At 30.3% G+C, this 13,335-nt stretch overlaps 2 protein-coding genes and 1 long non-coding RNA gene across 3 annotated transcripts; 1 reads left to right on the top strand and 2 right to left on the bottom strand.

Moving 5' to 3' along the window:
* Nucleotides 1–1,061: 1,061 nt before the first annotated feature.
* Nucleotides 1,062–4,602, bottom strand: LOC112796553 (uncharacterized). The gene is made up of 8 exons (XM_025839057.3): nt 4,321–4,602; nt 3,683–3,815; nt 3,490–3,584; nt 2,833–2,933; nt 2,079–2,148; nt 1,753–1,780; nt 1,612–1,672; nt 1,062–1,464 (listed from the first exon to the last, which is right to left on the bottom strand). The coding sequence occupies exons 2-8, from the start codon at nt 3,693–3,695 to the stop codon at nt 1,359–1,361; spliced, it is 474 nt and encodes a 157-aa protein (XP_025694842.1). The 5' UTR covers nt 3,696–3,815; nt 4,321–4,602; the 3' UTR covers nt 1,062–1,358.
* Nucleotides 4,603–5,444: 842 nt separating this feature from the next.
* LOC112796561 (oligopeptide transporter 7) lies at nt 5,445–10,645 on the bottom strand. The gene is made up of 6 exons (XM_025839070.3): nt 10,377–10,645; nt 9,429–10,035; nt 7,493–8,062; nt 6,944–7,202; nt 6,483–6,665; nt 5,445–6,169 (listed from the first exon to the last, which is right to left on the bottom strand). The coding sequence occupies exons 1-6, from the start codon at nt 10,414–10,416 to the stop codon at nt 5,555–5,557; spliced, it is 2,274 nt and encodes a 757-aa protein (XP_025694855.1). The 5' UTR covers nt 10,417–10,645; the 3' UTR covers nt 5,445–5,554.
* LOC140183749 (uncharacterized) lies at nt 9,327–11,494 on the top strand. The gene is made up of 2 exons (XR_011879657.1): nt 9,327–10,012; nt 11,032–11,494. It is a non-coding gene; the product is annotated as an uncharacterized lncRNA (long non-coding RNA).
* Nucleotides 11,495–13,335: the final 1,841 nt, after the last annotated feature.

Here is a 13,335-nt window from a genome sequence, read left to right on the forward strand (position 1 = left end):
CGTCTTCTTCATGCCTTTCTTTGTCGCATATAGGGCTGAAAGTGAGCCGAGCTAGACCAAGCTTAAGCTCGATTCGTAAAAATTGAGCTTGACTCACGGCTCGACTCATTAATAATCGAGCTTATTTCTTAAGTTCAATAAATTATAACTTATATATTTTAAAAAATATTTAAAAAATCAATTTTATATATTGTTATCTATCAATAAATTATAAATTTTTTATTTATGTCTTACATCAAAATTATACGTAAAAAATAAATTTAAATTTTTAAATAATTAAGATTATTAATATATATATATATATAATTATTAATACACATATTCTATATGTATTTAATCTATACTTTTAATATTATATATATACATATGAAATAATAATATATAATATTACTTTTAATATATTATATATATATATATATATAATTATATATTACTATTTCATATGTATATATATAATATTAAAAGTATAGATTAAATGCATATAGGATATGTGTATTAATATATATATATATATATATATATATATATATATATATATATATATATATATATATATAATTGAGTCAGCTCACGAGCTAATGAGCTGAGCTTATCCAAGCTTAACCTCGACTTATTTAATTTATGAGCTCAATTCTAAGCGCTTAGCTCACGAACTTAGCTTATCGAACTATTAACGAGTCGAGCTTGAGCTAGCTCATGAGCTGGCTTGACTCACTTTCAACCCTAGTCGCATATGTGGAGAAAAAATCACGGATGATATGGTAGCTGGAGTTGATCATTACTCATTAGAATACTCACATTGTCACATATGAATATAGTGAGGTTCCATATAAAGATAATAATGTTTATCAAAATAATGCAAATAAATCACCATTGAGGAACTTGTTTATAAATATATATTCTCATGAGCTTCGTATGCACGTCTATTTTAACTTGTTTATTATAATCGGGAACCATAAATATACCATCATTGAAGTGTTAATTAAACATTTTTTGGCGGATCTATGAATTAAACAATTAAATCACTCAATTCATAGAAATCAGATCTGAATCAGTTCATATTAGAGCATGGATATTTTACTGAATAAAATGTCTTTGCAAAATATTTCCCCCTTGTACAAATAACACTAGAAAGAACATTGTCATAAACTTGCCAAAAGAACTATCAATAGTTCATATGCGCACAACTAGAGAGCACCAACTACACATCCATTAAATATGATAGAGTCTTTGATTTCTATCTTGAATCTTAATACCTTATTTCTATCCCCATTGTCTCTCGTAGAAACTAAACGCTACCTATCAGAACAGAATCTTCCCATTAAGATTAATAGAAAACTTAACACGAACATTCTCAGTCAAAATATCAAATCTGGATCATCTTCATAATCAAAGTCTTGATCACTTGAATGCCTTAGTCTCTTTGCATCTCTTGGTCCGCCTCTTCCCCTCTTTGGTTTACCCCTATGGATTACATACACATATATTAGCTCATCCAACATATAACTATTTGCCAGGACTTGCAACAAATTTTCTATAATTCTAAAAGAAAATAGCAACATGCTTAATTCAATAGGATCGAGATCAAAGATAATCTGGTTAAGTGCTTACGGTCCATGTGCATAAATTCCTCCGCCTTTTGAACGACCAGGACCAAAATCAGATCTCCCATCTGACACCAACAGAATACAGTGAATAGGAAATAAAATTCATGCTGCGAAGTTATTGAGATGAACATTTATATGAACTCACCATCTCGTCCAGCTGCAAGCTCTTCTGCCTATAATACACCAAGTGAAAATAGAATTCACCTCAGAAAATAACCTATTTGTAAAAGTTTGCCGACACTTGAAAAGAAAAAAAAATGAACCAAGCTTCAAATTCATTTATTGTTTCCATAAATATTGCCTCTGAGATAGTTTTTTTGGGTCTCAAATTGATAAGAATGGTACCATAAGATTAGGCTCATTAGCTAAACTTCTTAATCATATATGACATAGGTTTAATGTAGACTAGAGCAAGGTAGAATCCTTTTTCTCTATTCGTGAATTGCTAATCACTAAATATCAGAAACACACCGCTTGTGAGGTAACTGAGGACAATGAAAAGAGCCTATCTTCAGGATGAAACTTTCTAGACCGCTTCAAGCTGTAATGAAGAAAAATAGATTCAACAATGTCATACAAACATCATTACATCAACAAGCATAAGCCAAGATACAATTACTTTTATATCTCAAAAAGAAGGGAAAATGAAAAAAGAATAGGAGAACATGCAAGTGTACACATTAACTCATCCATGATAAAAAGTTCTAAATGCACAGCCACAGACTTTGGTCAAAAGAGTATAATCCTGAATTAAAAATGGCATGCCATATACTACAGGATACAGATGGAGATGCGCAACAGATCCCTCAATAAAATTCATTACTACATAGAACTCAGATATATTAGACAACACCTATGAATGAAACCCCATTGCGTGTAATTTTAGCATTCAATATACAAACATGGAAAATAAACCTTGTTCAAGGCGGGATTTTTAGCAGTTAGTAACAGAATTCATGAGTTAGTCTTTCTAATAGGTTCCTGATAGACACAACTATTAATTATGCATAAAAGATCGTTCACTCTAGAACACACATTACCCATCCTATTTTCCTACGGATTATTAGAATCAAAGATTGTAATATAAAATATAGAAGCTACTACTGCTCAGAAGAAATGAAATAAACTTCACAAGGTAAGAGACTGAAGAATGGGTTTCTTGATATTACATTGACTATTTCAAAACAAAATTTAATAGGAAAGCCAAATAGAAGAAACTTCGTACAGTGCAGTGTTCTTTGAGGAAGACAAGAATCCCTCAAATCCTTTCAATACATTTCCACACTGCCCAGGATCCTGTAAGTAACTTGTCTCCATATCATAAACCTATGTTAATGGCAAAACGTTAGCCCGTTATGGCTAGAAACCATGTAAAAGGTCCTTCAAAGAGCTTAACTTCATTAAATCATTTCATGTTAGTGAAGACAAGCATCCAATTTGAGCAGCCAATGATCTAAGATACTGCACCTGAGTGCATCATTGCATGCCAACTCAACAAGAAACTTACAATAAAATTGGAATTAACTGCACAGCGTGAACAAGAAATTGCTGGACAAGTGATGGGATTAATATTCTGTAAAGTATCCTGCTAGCACTAGTGTCTATCATGAGAATAAAGACAGGGTGCTGCATATAAATGATGGCGGATCATATTACAACAAATTTTGTGTCTTCTTCTCTTGTTATGATGCTGCATTAGCGAGGAACCTTAGCCAGCGTAAGTATCCAATTTTAGGATAGATGCCATTTTTTCCAATTGATATCATAGAACTTTGATATACACTTCAAATAACAAAGCGACCATATATCTTGAGAAATAGTTTCCTTTACCCGTGTTTTGAAGCAACAAAAAAACCCCAGAAGCAACCATTGAAAATTTTACCTGTTTTTCAATGCTGCGAAGCTCATCGTGGAGCTTGGCTCTCCTACTAAGCAGCGAGGCCAGCATTGCAGATGGGTTTACAGTACCCTTTTGTGCTATAACATAAGTTCAGGCAAAAAAAAAAAACAACATTGTTGCAACTTTAAGAACTCAAAACAAAAAATCAAGGGTAAAGGGAAATATGAAGGGTTACCTTCGGATTCCATTTTCAAGCAACCAAATCAATTTAGGGGCTTGAGAATTGAAGAAGTAATGTGCATATTCTGGTTTCTACATCTCTTATAGTCAAAACTTCGGTCTTGATTTTTACCTTATGCCATCATACTCTACATAAGTAAATAACTTCGTAATTAAAAAGAAAAAAGAGAGAAAAATCTGCATGTAGAATTTCAAATATTCAAGTTATGGATACACCATCATCTTTGGCATAGAAAAAATAACAGTGTTCTTAATAGAACGAATACAAATTGTATGCAGATAGTTATATCAAAATATTCAGCTAGTATCATAATCTCAAGGTCCCTCGAAAGCAAAGAAATCTATCACTAGCCATGAAACATTATCAAGTATTCAAGTAACATGATGCAAGCTACTGAATCAGATCCAACTTTGAACTTATGCATTAAAAATGTAACAGCTAGAGATATTCAGTACATATAATTAAAAACCCTAGTGCCTTGAAACACAAGAAATTTTTCTTCGTTTTTTTTTTTATTTTTAGTTTTTTATTTGGCTACATTTCGTTGCACTATATATACTTTAAAACAATCAATCATATGGTAGAATAATCCTAATAATACAACAGAAGAAAGGGAAAATGGGAAAACGAACTCCTGAAACAGAATCCCGGCTAGTACGACAATGGCGAGGTGACGGCAACGGTGAATCAGCGATGGAATATCAACCGAGAACCTGATGATGGGCGAGAATGAGATTTGAATTGTGAATTTGAGAATTTGGGGACCTTAGGGTTTCGATCTTTCGATGCTTCGAAACAAAAAAGCTGAGACTGTTTCTCAGGTTTCAGCTATTTCGCATTGGGGGCGAGAACGAGATTCGAAATCATTTCTTCTGTTTTTTTTTTTTACACAAAAAAGATTGTGGGCCCGACCCGCTAACATAGGAGATTGGGTTCTTAATATAAAAGTCAGAAAAAAGTTGAGCCGGGTTAAATTTACAAGAAGTTTGATCACATTTAATTATTTTTGGATTTGTAATTAATAAGATGAATTTACAATAAAAGTTCTTAATCTAATAGTAACTAGAATTCGTGTTTGTTAGACCATTATATTCTAGATGATACAAATATACAATATTAAACAAAAAATAATTATAATTTAATGGTTAAACAAGTAAACTTGTATCAAGTTTGAATCCTAACGAAAATTGTTATATATCAATATATGTACTCTATAGATATATAGGTAGATATAGAAAAAAGTTGGGGGGAAAATGGCTTACAAAAGTGTAATAATTTAGTTCTTAATCAATTCACATGAGTTCAAGCTTTAGAAATGGAAGAAAAATTATTGTCTTTTAGTATATAGTAAAAGAAGATGAAAACATAAGCTATTTTGTTTAGCTTTCTGGGAAACATTGAAATTTGTTATTTAATAATTTTATAGAATTTATACAAATATATGACAAATGATTATTTTTACATAAAAAAAAAAAAAAACTTGAAATACTAAAACCCTAAGACGAATTCACCTTGTATCAAGTTCTATATAAATAACAATAGCTTTTTGCCTTCCATTTTAATTAATGAAAATAATGTTGGAAAAACAAGTTTGGTTGGCTTAAATAGAGCTTATTGTTTTAAAACATAACTTTGGACAAAAATATATTATTTGACATATATCCGTCACTTTCTATATAACGTGATGACATAATAAAGTTCAAACCTTAATTTAATAGTATTGACATTTTTTTTAGGATTTTTCACACTCAAAAAATTAAAAAATATTCAATTCTTTTTCTGTCTCTATTTAGAAATATTAATCTTTACATCATGTTTTCATTACAGATAAATTGCAGCAAATAGATTTGATTACTGCTACAACACTTAGTAAAGAGGACACCCTTTAATTTGAACACCTTGAGCAGTTGGGCATGAAGCTAATGAACATCCATCAGAATTACCACCCCACCAATTCAAGCTTATATCTTCCATTCCCAAACACAAATACAACAAAACCCCCATGAATGCTAACCCAGCATCAAGTGCACCAGACAACACATAATTATGTTTGATCCACCAACCACGGTGATACCTATATGCAACAAACCCAGATGCAAATCCAACAAGAACCCAACTAGAATAATTCACTGTTGTAGCAGGTGGCATTTCATTTAGTGATCCTAAAATCACTGGCACAGTTATGAGTCTAATCCATTGTTTACTTGGGAATGCCTTGTGTGATAACCAAACTAAGAAAGGAGCGATTGCACCAAACAAGAAGAACCAGTTTATGGCTGAGTAGTGTCCAAGATCTCCAAAGATTCTCCGAGGTCCTATTAAGCCCCAGATCACGGACGCGTCGTAGAATACGTGATCACTGGGGCATGTCCATGGATTGCCTGATGGAAGAAGCTCTCTGTTGCAAATGTTTGGAACAGAGTTCATAAGCCACCATGCTGTTACTAAGTGCACCAATGCTGCTATGATGGTGCCAAGTACCTAAGAAAGACATATAAGGCAATCACAGAATAGGGATCAGAATTACATGAAAAGATTATTAGAATTGAAGGGTAATATTGTAAGAAATATGGCTTGCATTTTCAGCAAAAGTGGACAAATAATGCATTCTGCTTTGTTAAAAATATATAAGCCAAATTTCTTATGAGGTTGAAAACTCACTCGTTATATTGAATAAGTGTAATTTCAACAAAAACTTTTGTTAATAGAAAAAAAATGCAGTTATTCAGTTATTCAATATCAGAGTAATTAGTTGTCTATTTTGTTTAGGTTGAAGAAGATTGGGTGTGCAAACCTGTGCAAAAAACATAGCTCTAGGAGGAATCTTCATGTAATGACCAAGCTTAAAGTCTTGGAGGAAGAAAATTGCTTGCTTCATACTAACATTGCCATACACTTTAAACAACATGTTAGCAATAGGATATCCTGGGTAAATGTATCCAATTATGTACTCTGTTATCACATTCAAAGCAGGTGCCTTCTCAGCAAAAAGAAAAGGTAGTTGTTATTAGGGAATGAAATGCACAATACAATAGAAAATAACTTCATCCTATTTCTTGTTCATAATATTACTATATATGGAAGTTAAATAAGGGATAGAAACTATTATTAATCTGTTGAATGCTTCACATTAATAATGACCAATAGATTGAATTTCAAGCAACAAAGCAAAGAATTATAGAATAACGAAATACAATAGTGAAATGTGTACGAGGTAAGTAGGAAAAAAAAGTGTAGAATAAGCTAAGGGTGTACCTGATTTGTTGTGGCTCTAATGACTCCAACTGGAAGTGTGAATGATATGGCAACAACACAGGCTAACACCACACCCCACCATGGCAGCTGGAGTTGATCATTGTAATACTCACATATAAATATAGTGGCAACAATGTTGATGACAAGAATGCAAATAAACCACCACTCAGGTACTGGTTTATAGTATTTCCTCATGAGCTTAGTATGTATATCTATCTTCTTCTCTTGAAAGGCAGACTTACTTAGCTGCAATATTTCCCTGCATCAATTATAATGCATATCTTTATTTAAATGAGTAAAAAGACACTTGTTTCAGTAATTACTAATAAAATGTTTCAACGACTAAAGTATTCATTTGTATTTAATATTTTATTGACTCAAGTATTAAAACAAAATCTTTACGGACTAAAAAGTGTATTTATTTATTCAATCTTTCAAGAACTAAAATATGATTAAAACAGAAATCTTTCATAATAACTAAGTGTAGTAATTTTAAACAAAATAAAATTGTGAAACTATTTATTAGCACATGCATGATTTAATACGTACCTCCCATGGAAGAGCAACACATGAACAAGAGTTGCACTAAGGCAAGCAAAACCAATTCCATATGACATGGCAAAAAGGGTGCTAAGATAAAGAGGACCCTCACTCTCATAAGCCTCCATATCAAGATGAAAATTGGAGTCAATAATAGTTGAGATGTGATATTCTTGACCATTAGACATGAACAAACCATCAGAAAATATAGGAAACCTTCTTGCATTGTAAAGATCCATCCAATAAGCAATGGGCACAATGCCATAAACGAAGGTGGCAAAACCAAAAGCAACATTGGCAGTTGCAAACCATGGACTAGCCAGAGGGCTACCAAGATAAGCACATATGCTGGACCAATCAAAACCAATGGCACCAAGTCCAAGACCATGTAACCCTGAACCTATTTGTTGTGCTACAATGGAGTTGGGAAAAATCCAACACATCCATGAAAGTGAAGTTAACATTGGGAATAAGTAGCCTGGTAAGACATAATAAGCAAAACTGCAAATAAATGCTATGAGGAAGAACTGGTTCCGGGTTAAACCGCCTTTCGGTCTCTCTTCTTTCTCATGCAGCGCCCTGAAAAGTGAAAACCAATAAGGTTATGCACTAGTCAATTGTAGTATTTCATTATTGATCAAGTAAGATGTAATAAGAATTATTCAAATGATACATATTACATATGCATTTGATATGATTATTACTTGAGCTGAAATTTCTTAGCTGGTAACATTCATTACCTTGGTGAATCCAGTACCAAAAAAAAAGCACGTTAAATGTAAAAAAAAATCCTATAAAATAAATACATATCGAAATATAAAATACATATTAAAAAACATTATATATATATTGGATATTTGGTAAATATATTTACACTATGAAAAAAGGTTGCTCGCTATTAATAATAGAATTTGTTTTACTTTTTTATAAATTAAGTTGCTTATAATTATCCTGATTATATTATGATAAATTATAATAATGATGTAATAATACAATAATCTATTATTACTATGGCATTAACAATGATAGTATATAAAAACAAGTCTTAAATATTTTAAGAAACCATAAAAATAAAAAAATACAATTTTACTAATTAATCATTGAATAAATATGATTGTTGAAATACTTGAATGTTTAATTGCAATAACATTCAAACACGTGTTAAAACTTTCATTAAACTATATATCCAGTAAGCAATTTATAACATGCATGGAAAATATAGTTATATGGATAAATAAATATAAATCTTGCATTTTGTTTTACCAAAAGCAGTAAGTAGAGACAGATTAAAGTCGACTCCATACTCTCAATTGCTTTTTTATTTTTATAGAGCAAATTTAGGTGGTCAATAGTATTTTAGCTAGCATATATAATTAATAATTACATTTTCATTGGTTGAATTATTTTTTCTTTTTTAAAAAAAACGAGCTAAATTCAAAATAATTGACCATGTTAGATACAAAACTATATATGGTATACATATGATTTATTTTTATTAGCCAGGTATTAAAATGTGAAAATGAAGTATTTCAGAATAGCTGGCATAATAGTGATATTTCACAAAAAAAAAAAAAAGAATTGCGTGGAAGTAAAATGATCATATAAGCGGGAGGCAACTACTCTCATGAAGATGCCAAAAACATCTTTTCATGATGATCCTTGTTTAAAAAATATAACTTATTTATTTAGCAACACTTTAAATAAAGATAACACTTTTATTTCAAATAAAATCAAGCCTTACAATCTATCATCTAATGGTCAAAATGATGTATCTTCACATGATGATAATCATTAAATCTTCATTGGAGTAGCTACCTAAGCGGGAATGGAATATTGAATATCCAATGTGCATGGTTGGAAAATCAATAATTGAATTCATTTTAATTTATTTTATTTTAATTTTCCGTTAACGTGGTAGGTGTGCGAGTGAAGCAAGTAAACGCACCTGAAGAGCGATACCTGAACGAGGTTCTGCGGCCACCACATAGCAGCGGGCTCAACCAGGTACCTTCTAAAAAGCCCGGCCCAACCGAAGCCCAATACCTGCGTCGTCAAAACCACCATCATCGCCACCACCACCGAGACCTCTTTCTTGTAGAACACGATCGTCGAACTCACCATATGAATCGCATAAACGCTCGCAGCTCCAGAACTCGCGAAGATCGTGATTAGCACGTGCTCTTTCACGTTGAACTTCCCTGGATTCATCGTGAACTCGAATCTGGTTCCCTTCCAGAACTTCCGATCCGTCAACGTTGCCGCCATTAAGTGCCCCGCCGGAACCACCGCGATCTGCGCTGAAATAGCCGTCACCGATAGCGGTTCTTTTCTGTAACCGAAGAACTGGTTCAGGAACGAGAGGAGAACGCACGCTAGAGTTCCGAGGATCCATGTACGGAACGTGAAGACTGGTAGGGAGGGATTGTCTGTGATTGGAACCGTCAGCGCCACCTGTTCGATTGGAGAATTCTCTCCGTCTGGCGAAGTATCCGGTGATATTTCCGGCCATGAGGAACCGGAGCCGCCATGGTAACTCAGCTTCTGTTTCTGAACTGAAAAAAGAAATAATAATAAAATAAAATAAAATAAAATAATTGAGAACGAATTGCTAATATTTAGAACATAAGGAGCTTCTATATATATACACTCTGATTAAACTTTAAAGTGTTTTAAAAAAATAATTAAAAAAGGTTACAAATGATAAATACATAAAAATGCAATTTAAAAAGCTCTCGAAGAAATCATTAAATTTAGAGATACATTTCTTAGTCTTAGTGGACAATGGACTGACCAATAATAAACTCAGCAGAAGTTTTATAACTAAATTAAAGGAAAAAAAAAACAAAATTAAGAGAAGAATTTGGAAATAGAGTTATTGAGCTAAGGTGCATACTAAGAGGCTCGTTGATTTCCTGATATTCACTACTAGCCATAGTGTTTTTTGTGTCTCTTTATTTGGTAGGAACTAGGAAGTAGGAACTAGGGGCATGGAGTCATGGAGTTTGAAAACTAACAAGGGATCTGATTTTGTTAATGGTGGGATGCTTTTTTTGTTTATATTAATTATGAATCTTTTGTTTATATATATATATATATATGTTTGCATGATTGGTAGATAAGACATGAGATAGAACACAAAATGGTTGGGACACTGATGACGTTATCTGCTTGTTGGCCATGCTAATTATATGAGAAATTCTTCACGTTTTTTTATACAAGTCTTTATAAGTTATCTATATTAACACGCTTCAAACTGTTTTCACTGCACCTCTTTCTTTTTTTTGCTATACGTTCTTCTTCCACTTCATCTTCTTCTTTTCTTTCGTTTCTTGCCTTCTCTTTCTCCTTCTTCAATCGTTACTGCATGTTTTTACTGCACATTCTTCTTCTTCTTGCTGCATGTTCTTCTTCCTCTTCTTCTTCTTTTCTTTCGTTGCTTGTCTTCTCTTTCTCCTTCTTCATTTACGTGCTTTTCTCTATGTTTTCTTTTTTCGTTATTTTCGATTTCCATTATTTTTTGACATCAAACTCTAAATTCGTTTTTGAAGAAGAAGAAGTAGCAGAAGATGAGGAGGAGAAAGAGTTCTGAATTATGCATAAGGTGTACTTCAACGAATTTTAGGTGTATTTCTTAAATCCTTTAGGTGTAGTTTCTGTAATCTTTTGGATGTATTTCTGTAATCCTTTGGGTGTATTTCTGAAGTTCTATTATCTTCAAAACGATTTCAAAGCTTGATTTCAGAAACCATGAAAATCGAAAAAAAAAACGAAGAAGAAGAGGAGGAGGAGGAGGAGGAAGAAGAGAAAGAGGAATAAGAGGAAGAAGAAGAGTCGTTCATAGTACATGGTGAGTGTAGCACTTTGAAAACAGAAAACGGTTGAATAACGCATTAAAAGGCTCGTATATGTAACAACTTGTAAGACTTGTAAGTCAAAAAGATTTGTATGTGTAGCAGACCTCTTATATTATTCATTCATAATAACGAGTAATTTTAGTAAATTAATGAGATATATAAATCTTATTATATGTTGTATATTTTTTATTTTAATATGTGTGTATCAGTTTGAATCTTGATGGAGAATAAAGGAAAATTCATTTCCATATGGTAGGCCGTAGGGGGCAATTCATCGCATTTGGACTGGTTTATGGGCAGGATACATTATATTGCATGAGAAGATATTTTTATATGTTCTCTTGTTTGATTATTAGAGATTGAAATTAAAATGTTAATTTTAAAATATAAAATTTTAATTTTTTTAATATTTTTAGAAAGTAGAAATGACTGAAAATTTTAGAAATAAAAACTAAAATTTTAATAATATATATTTTTAAATACTATGATTTAATTTTAAATTTGATCTAAATTTATTATTTATTTTTTATATTTATTTTAAATTTAATATAATACTAAAATATAATTTAATTTTATATATTTTATATCAAATATAATATAAAAATTTAATTTAATCTCTATTTTTTAATTTCAGTTTTAATTTTCCTTCCAACTGCAGCCTAAATAAGATAATCTATGTATTCTCCAAACATGATAATAAATACTAGTAGTATAGTATTATTTATTCACTCGCACAAAGGGGAAAAAATATTTATTTGAATATTACGGTTATGGTTTAGCCTACAATCTATAATTACATTTTCTTATTTTATTTGAATATTAGCTGGTGTGTTTTTTTATTGCTTTTGTTAAAAAAAAAAATTGAACACTCCGTTTGTTATTATATTCTCCTTTAATAATCGTTTCAATTTATTAAATAAGAGATGATAAGATTTTAATTAATGCAATAATTAAATTTAAAAGCAAAATTATAAGAGTATCAATATCTTATTTCTTAGGTGATGCAAGATTTTCAGTTATATTACGTATATAAAAAAAAATTAGCTATTAAATTAATTATTCATATAAAGTATATATTAAAATATATATTAAATAAATTTATTTTAATGGCTAATAATTTTGTGTATGAATATTAACATTTGTAAGAATCTTAATACATACTCTTCTAGTCTTATGCTTAAAAATGAAAAAGAATTTGGAGCAAAAAATTCAATTAGCTATGTGTAGAAAAACAATTTAATAATAATGATATATGATATATAAAGATCGATAATAATTGAGATAGAGAAATCATAATCATTTATCATAATTTTTCGAAGTATCCGCTAACTCGCCGTGCAGATAAAAAATTAATTTGTTGCAAAGTCAAAATCTAAATTCTAATACTTATTTAAATGGATAAATAAATTAAGAGAAAATTTTACTCTTTTCTTCTATGAAATGTTAAAATTACACTTTTCTCTTTTTTATTTTATAAATGTTCATTCTCCTCCTTTTTAACTTTTAAAAAATCTTATCTTTAATCCATTTTAAATTTTTTGTGTTAACTAATATTAACTTTATACATTTTTTAAGAAAAAATAAATTATTTTTTGAAAAAATACCTATGAACAAAAATTTTATTTTTCATCATTAAATTTTACTTACCAAAATACTCTTTAATAAATTATTTTTTTATTGATTAAATTATATTTTTACCAAAATATTTTTAAAAAAATTAATAATTAAATTTTGTTTCTAAGATACCTACTTTTCAATAAATTTTTAATTATTAAATTGTGATTTTACTAAAATTTTTGTTAACAATTATTTTTATATTTATTATTAATTTTTTGATATTAATATATATTATTTTAACATTAAATAAAAAAATCTTACCACTGTTAATATGTATAACAATTAATATATATTGATATTGAAAAATAATTTTACTAAAATTTTTTATTTAATATTAAAATAATATATAGATATCAAAAAATTAATAGTAAAATATAAAAA

This window comes from Arachis hypogaea, chromosome 1, assembly GCF_003086295.3.
Source record: "Arachis hypogaea cultivar Tifrunner chromosome 1, arahy.Tifrunner.gnm2.J5K5, whole genome shotgun sequence".
NCBI classification, from domain to species: domain Eukaryota; kingdom Viridiplantae; phylum Streptophyta; class Magnoliopsida; order Fabales; family Fabaceae; genus Arachis; species Arachis hypogaea.

Excerpts from the sequence above, each read along its gene's own strand:
- LOC112796553 (XM_025839057.3), bottom strand. Across the intron at positions 1,781-2,078 it reads CCTCAGTTACCTCACAAGCG|GCAGAAGAGCTTGCAGCTGG; the intron begins GTGTGTTTCTGA and ends GGTGTATTATAG. Across the intron at positions 1,465-1,611 it reads GGAATTTATGCACATGGACC|GGGTAAACCAAAGAGGGGAA; the intron begins GTAAGCACTTAA and ends TGTAATCCATAG.
- LOC112796561 (XM_025839070.3), bottom strand. The coding sequence starts at position 10,416 with ATGGCTAGTAGTGAATATCAGGAAATCAACGAGCCTCTTA. Across the intron at positions 10,036-10,376 it reads GGAAATCAACGAGCCTCTTA|TTCAGAAACAGAAGCTGAGT; the intron begins GTATGCACCTTA and ends TTCTTTTTTCAG. Across the intron at positions 6,170-6,482 it reads GAGCTATGTTTTTTGCACAG|GTACTTGGCACCATCATAGC; the intron begins GTTTGCACACCC and ends TGTCTTTCTTAG.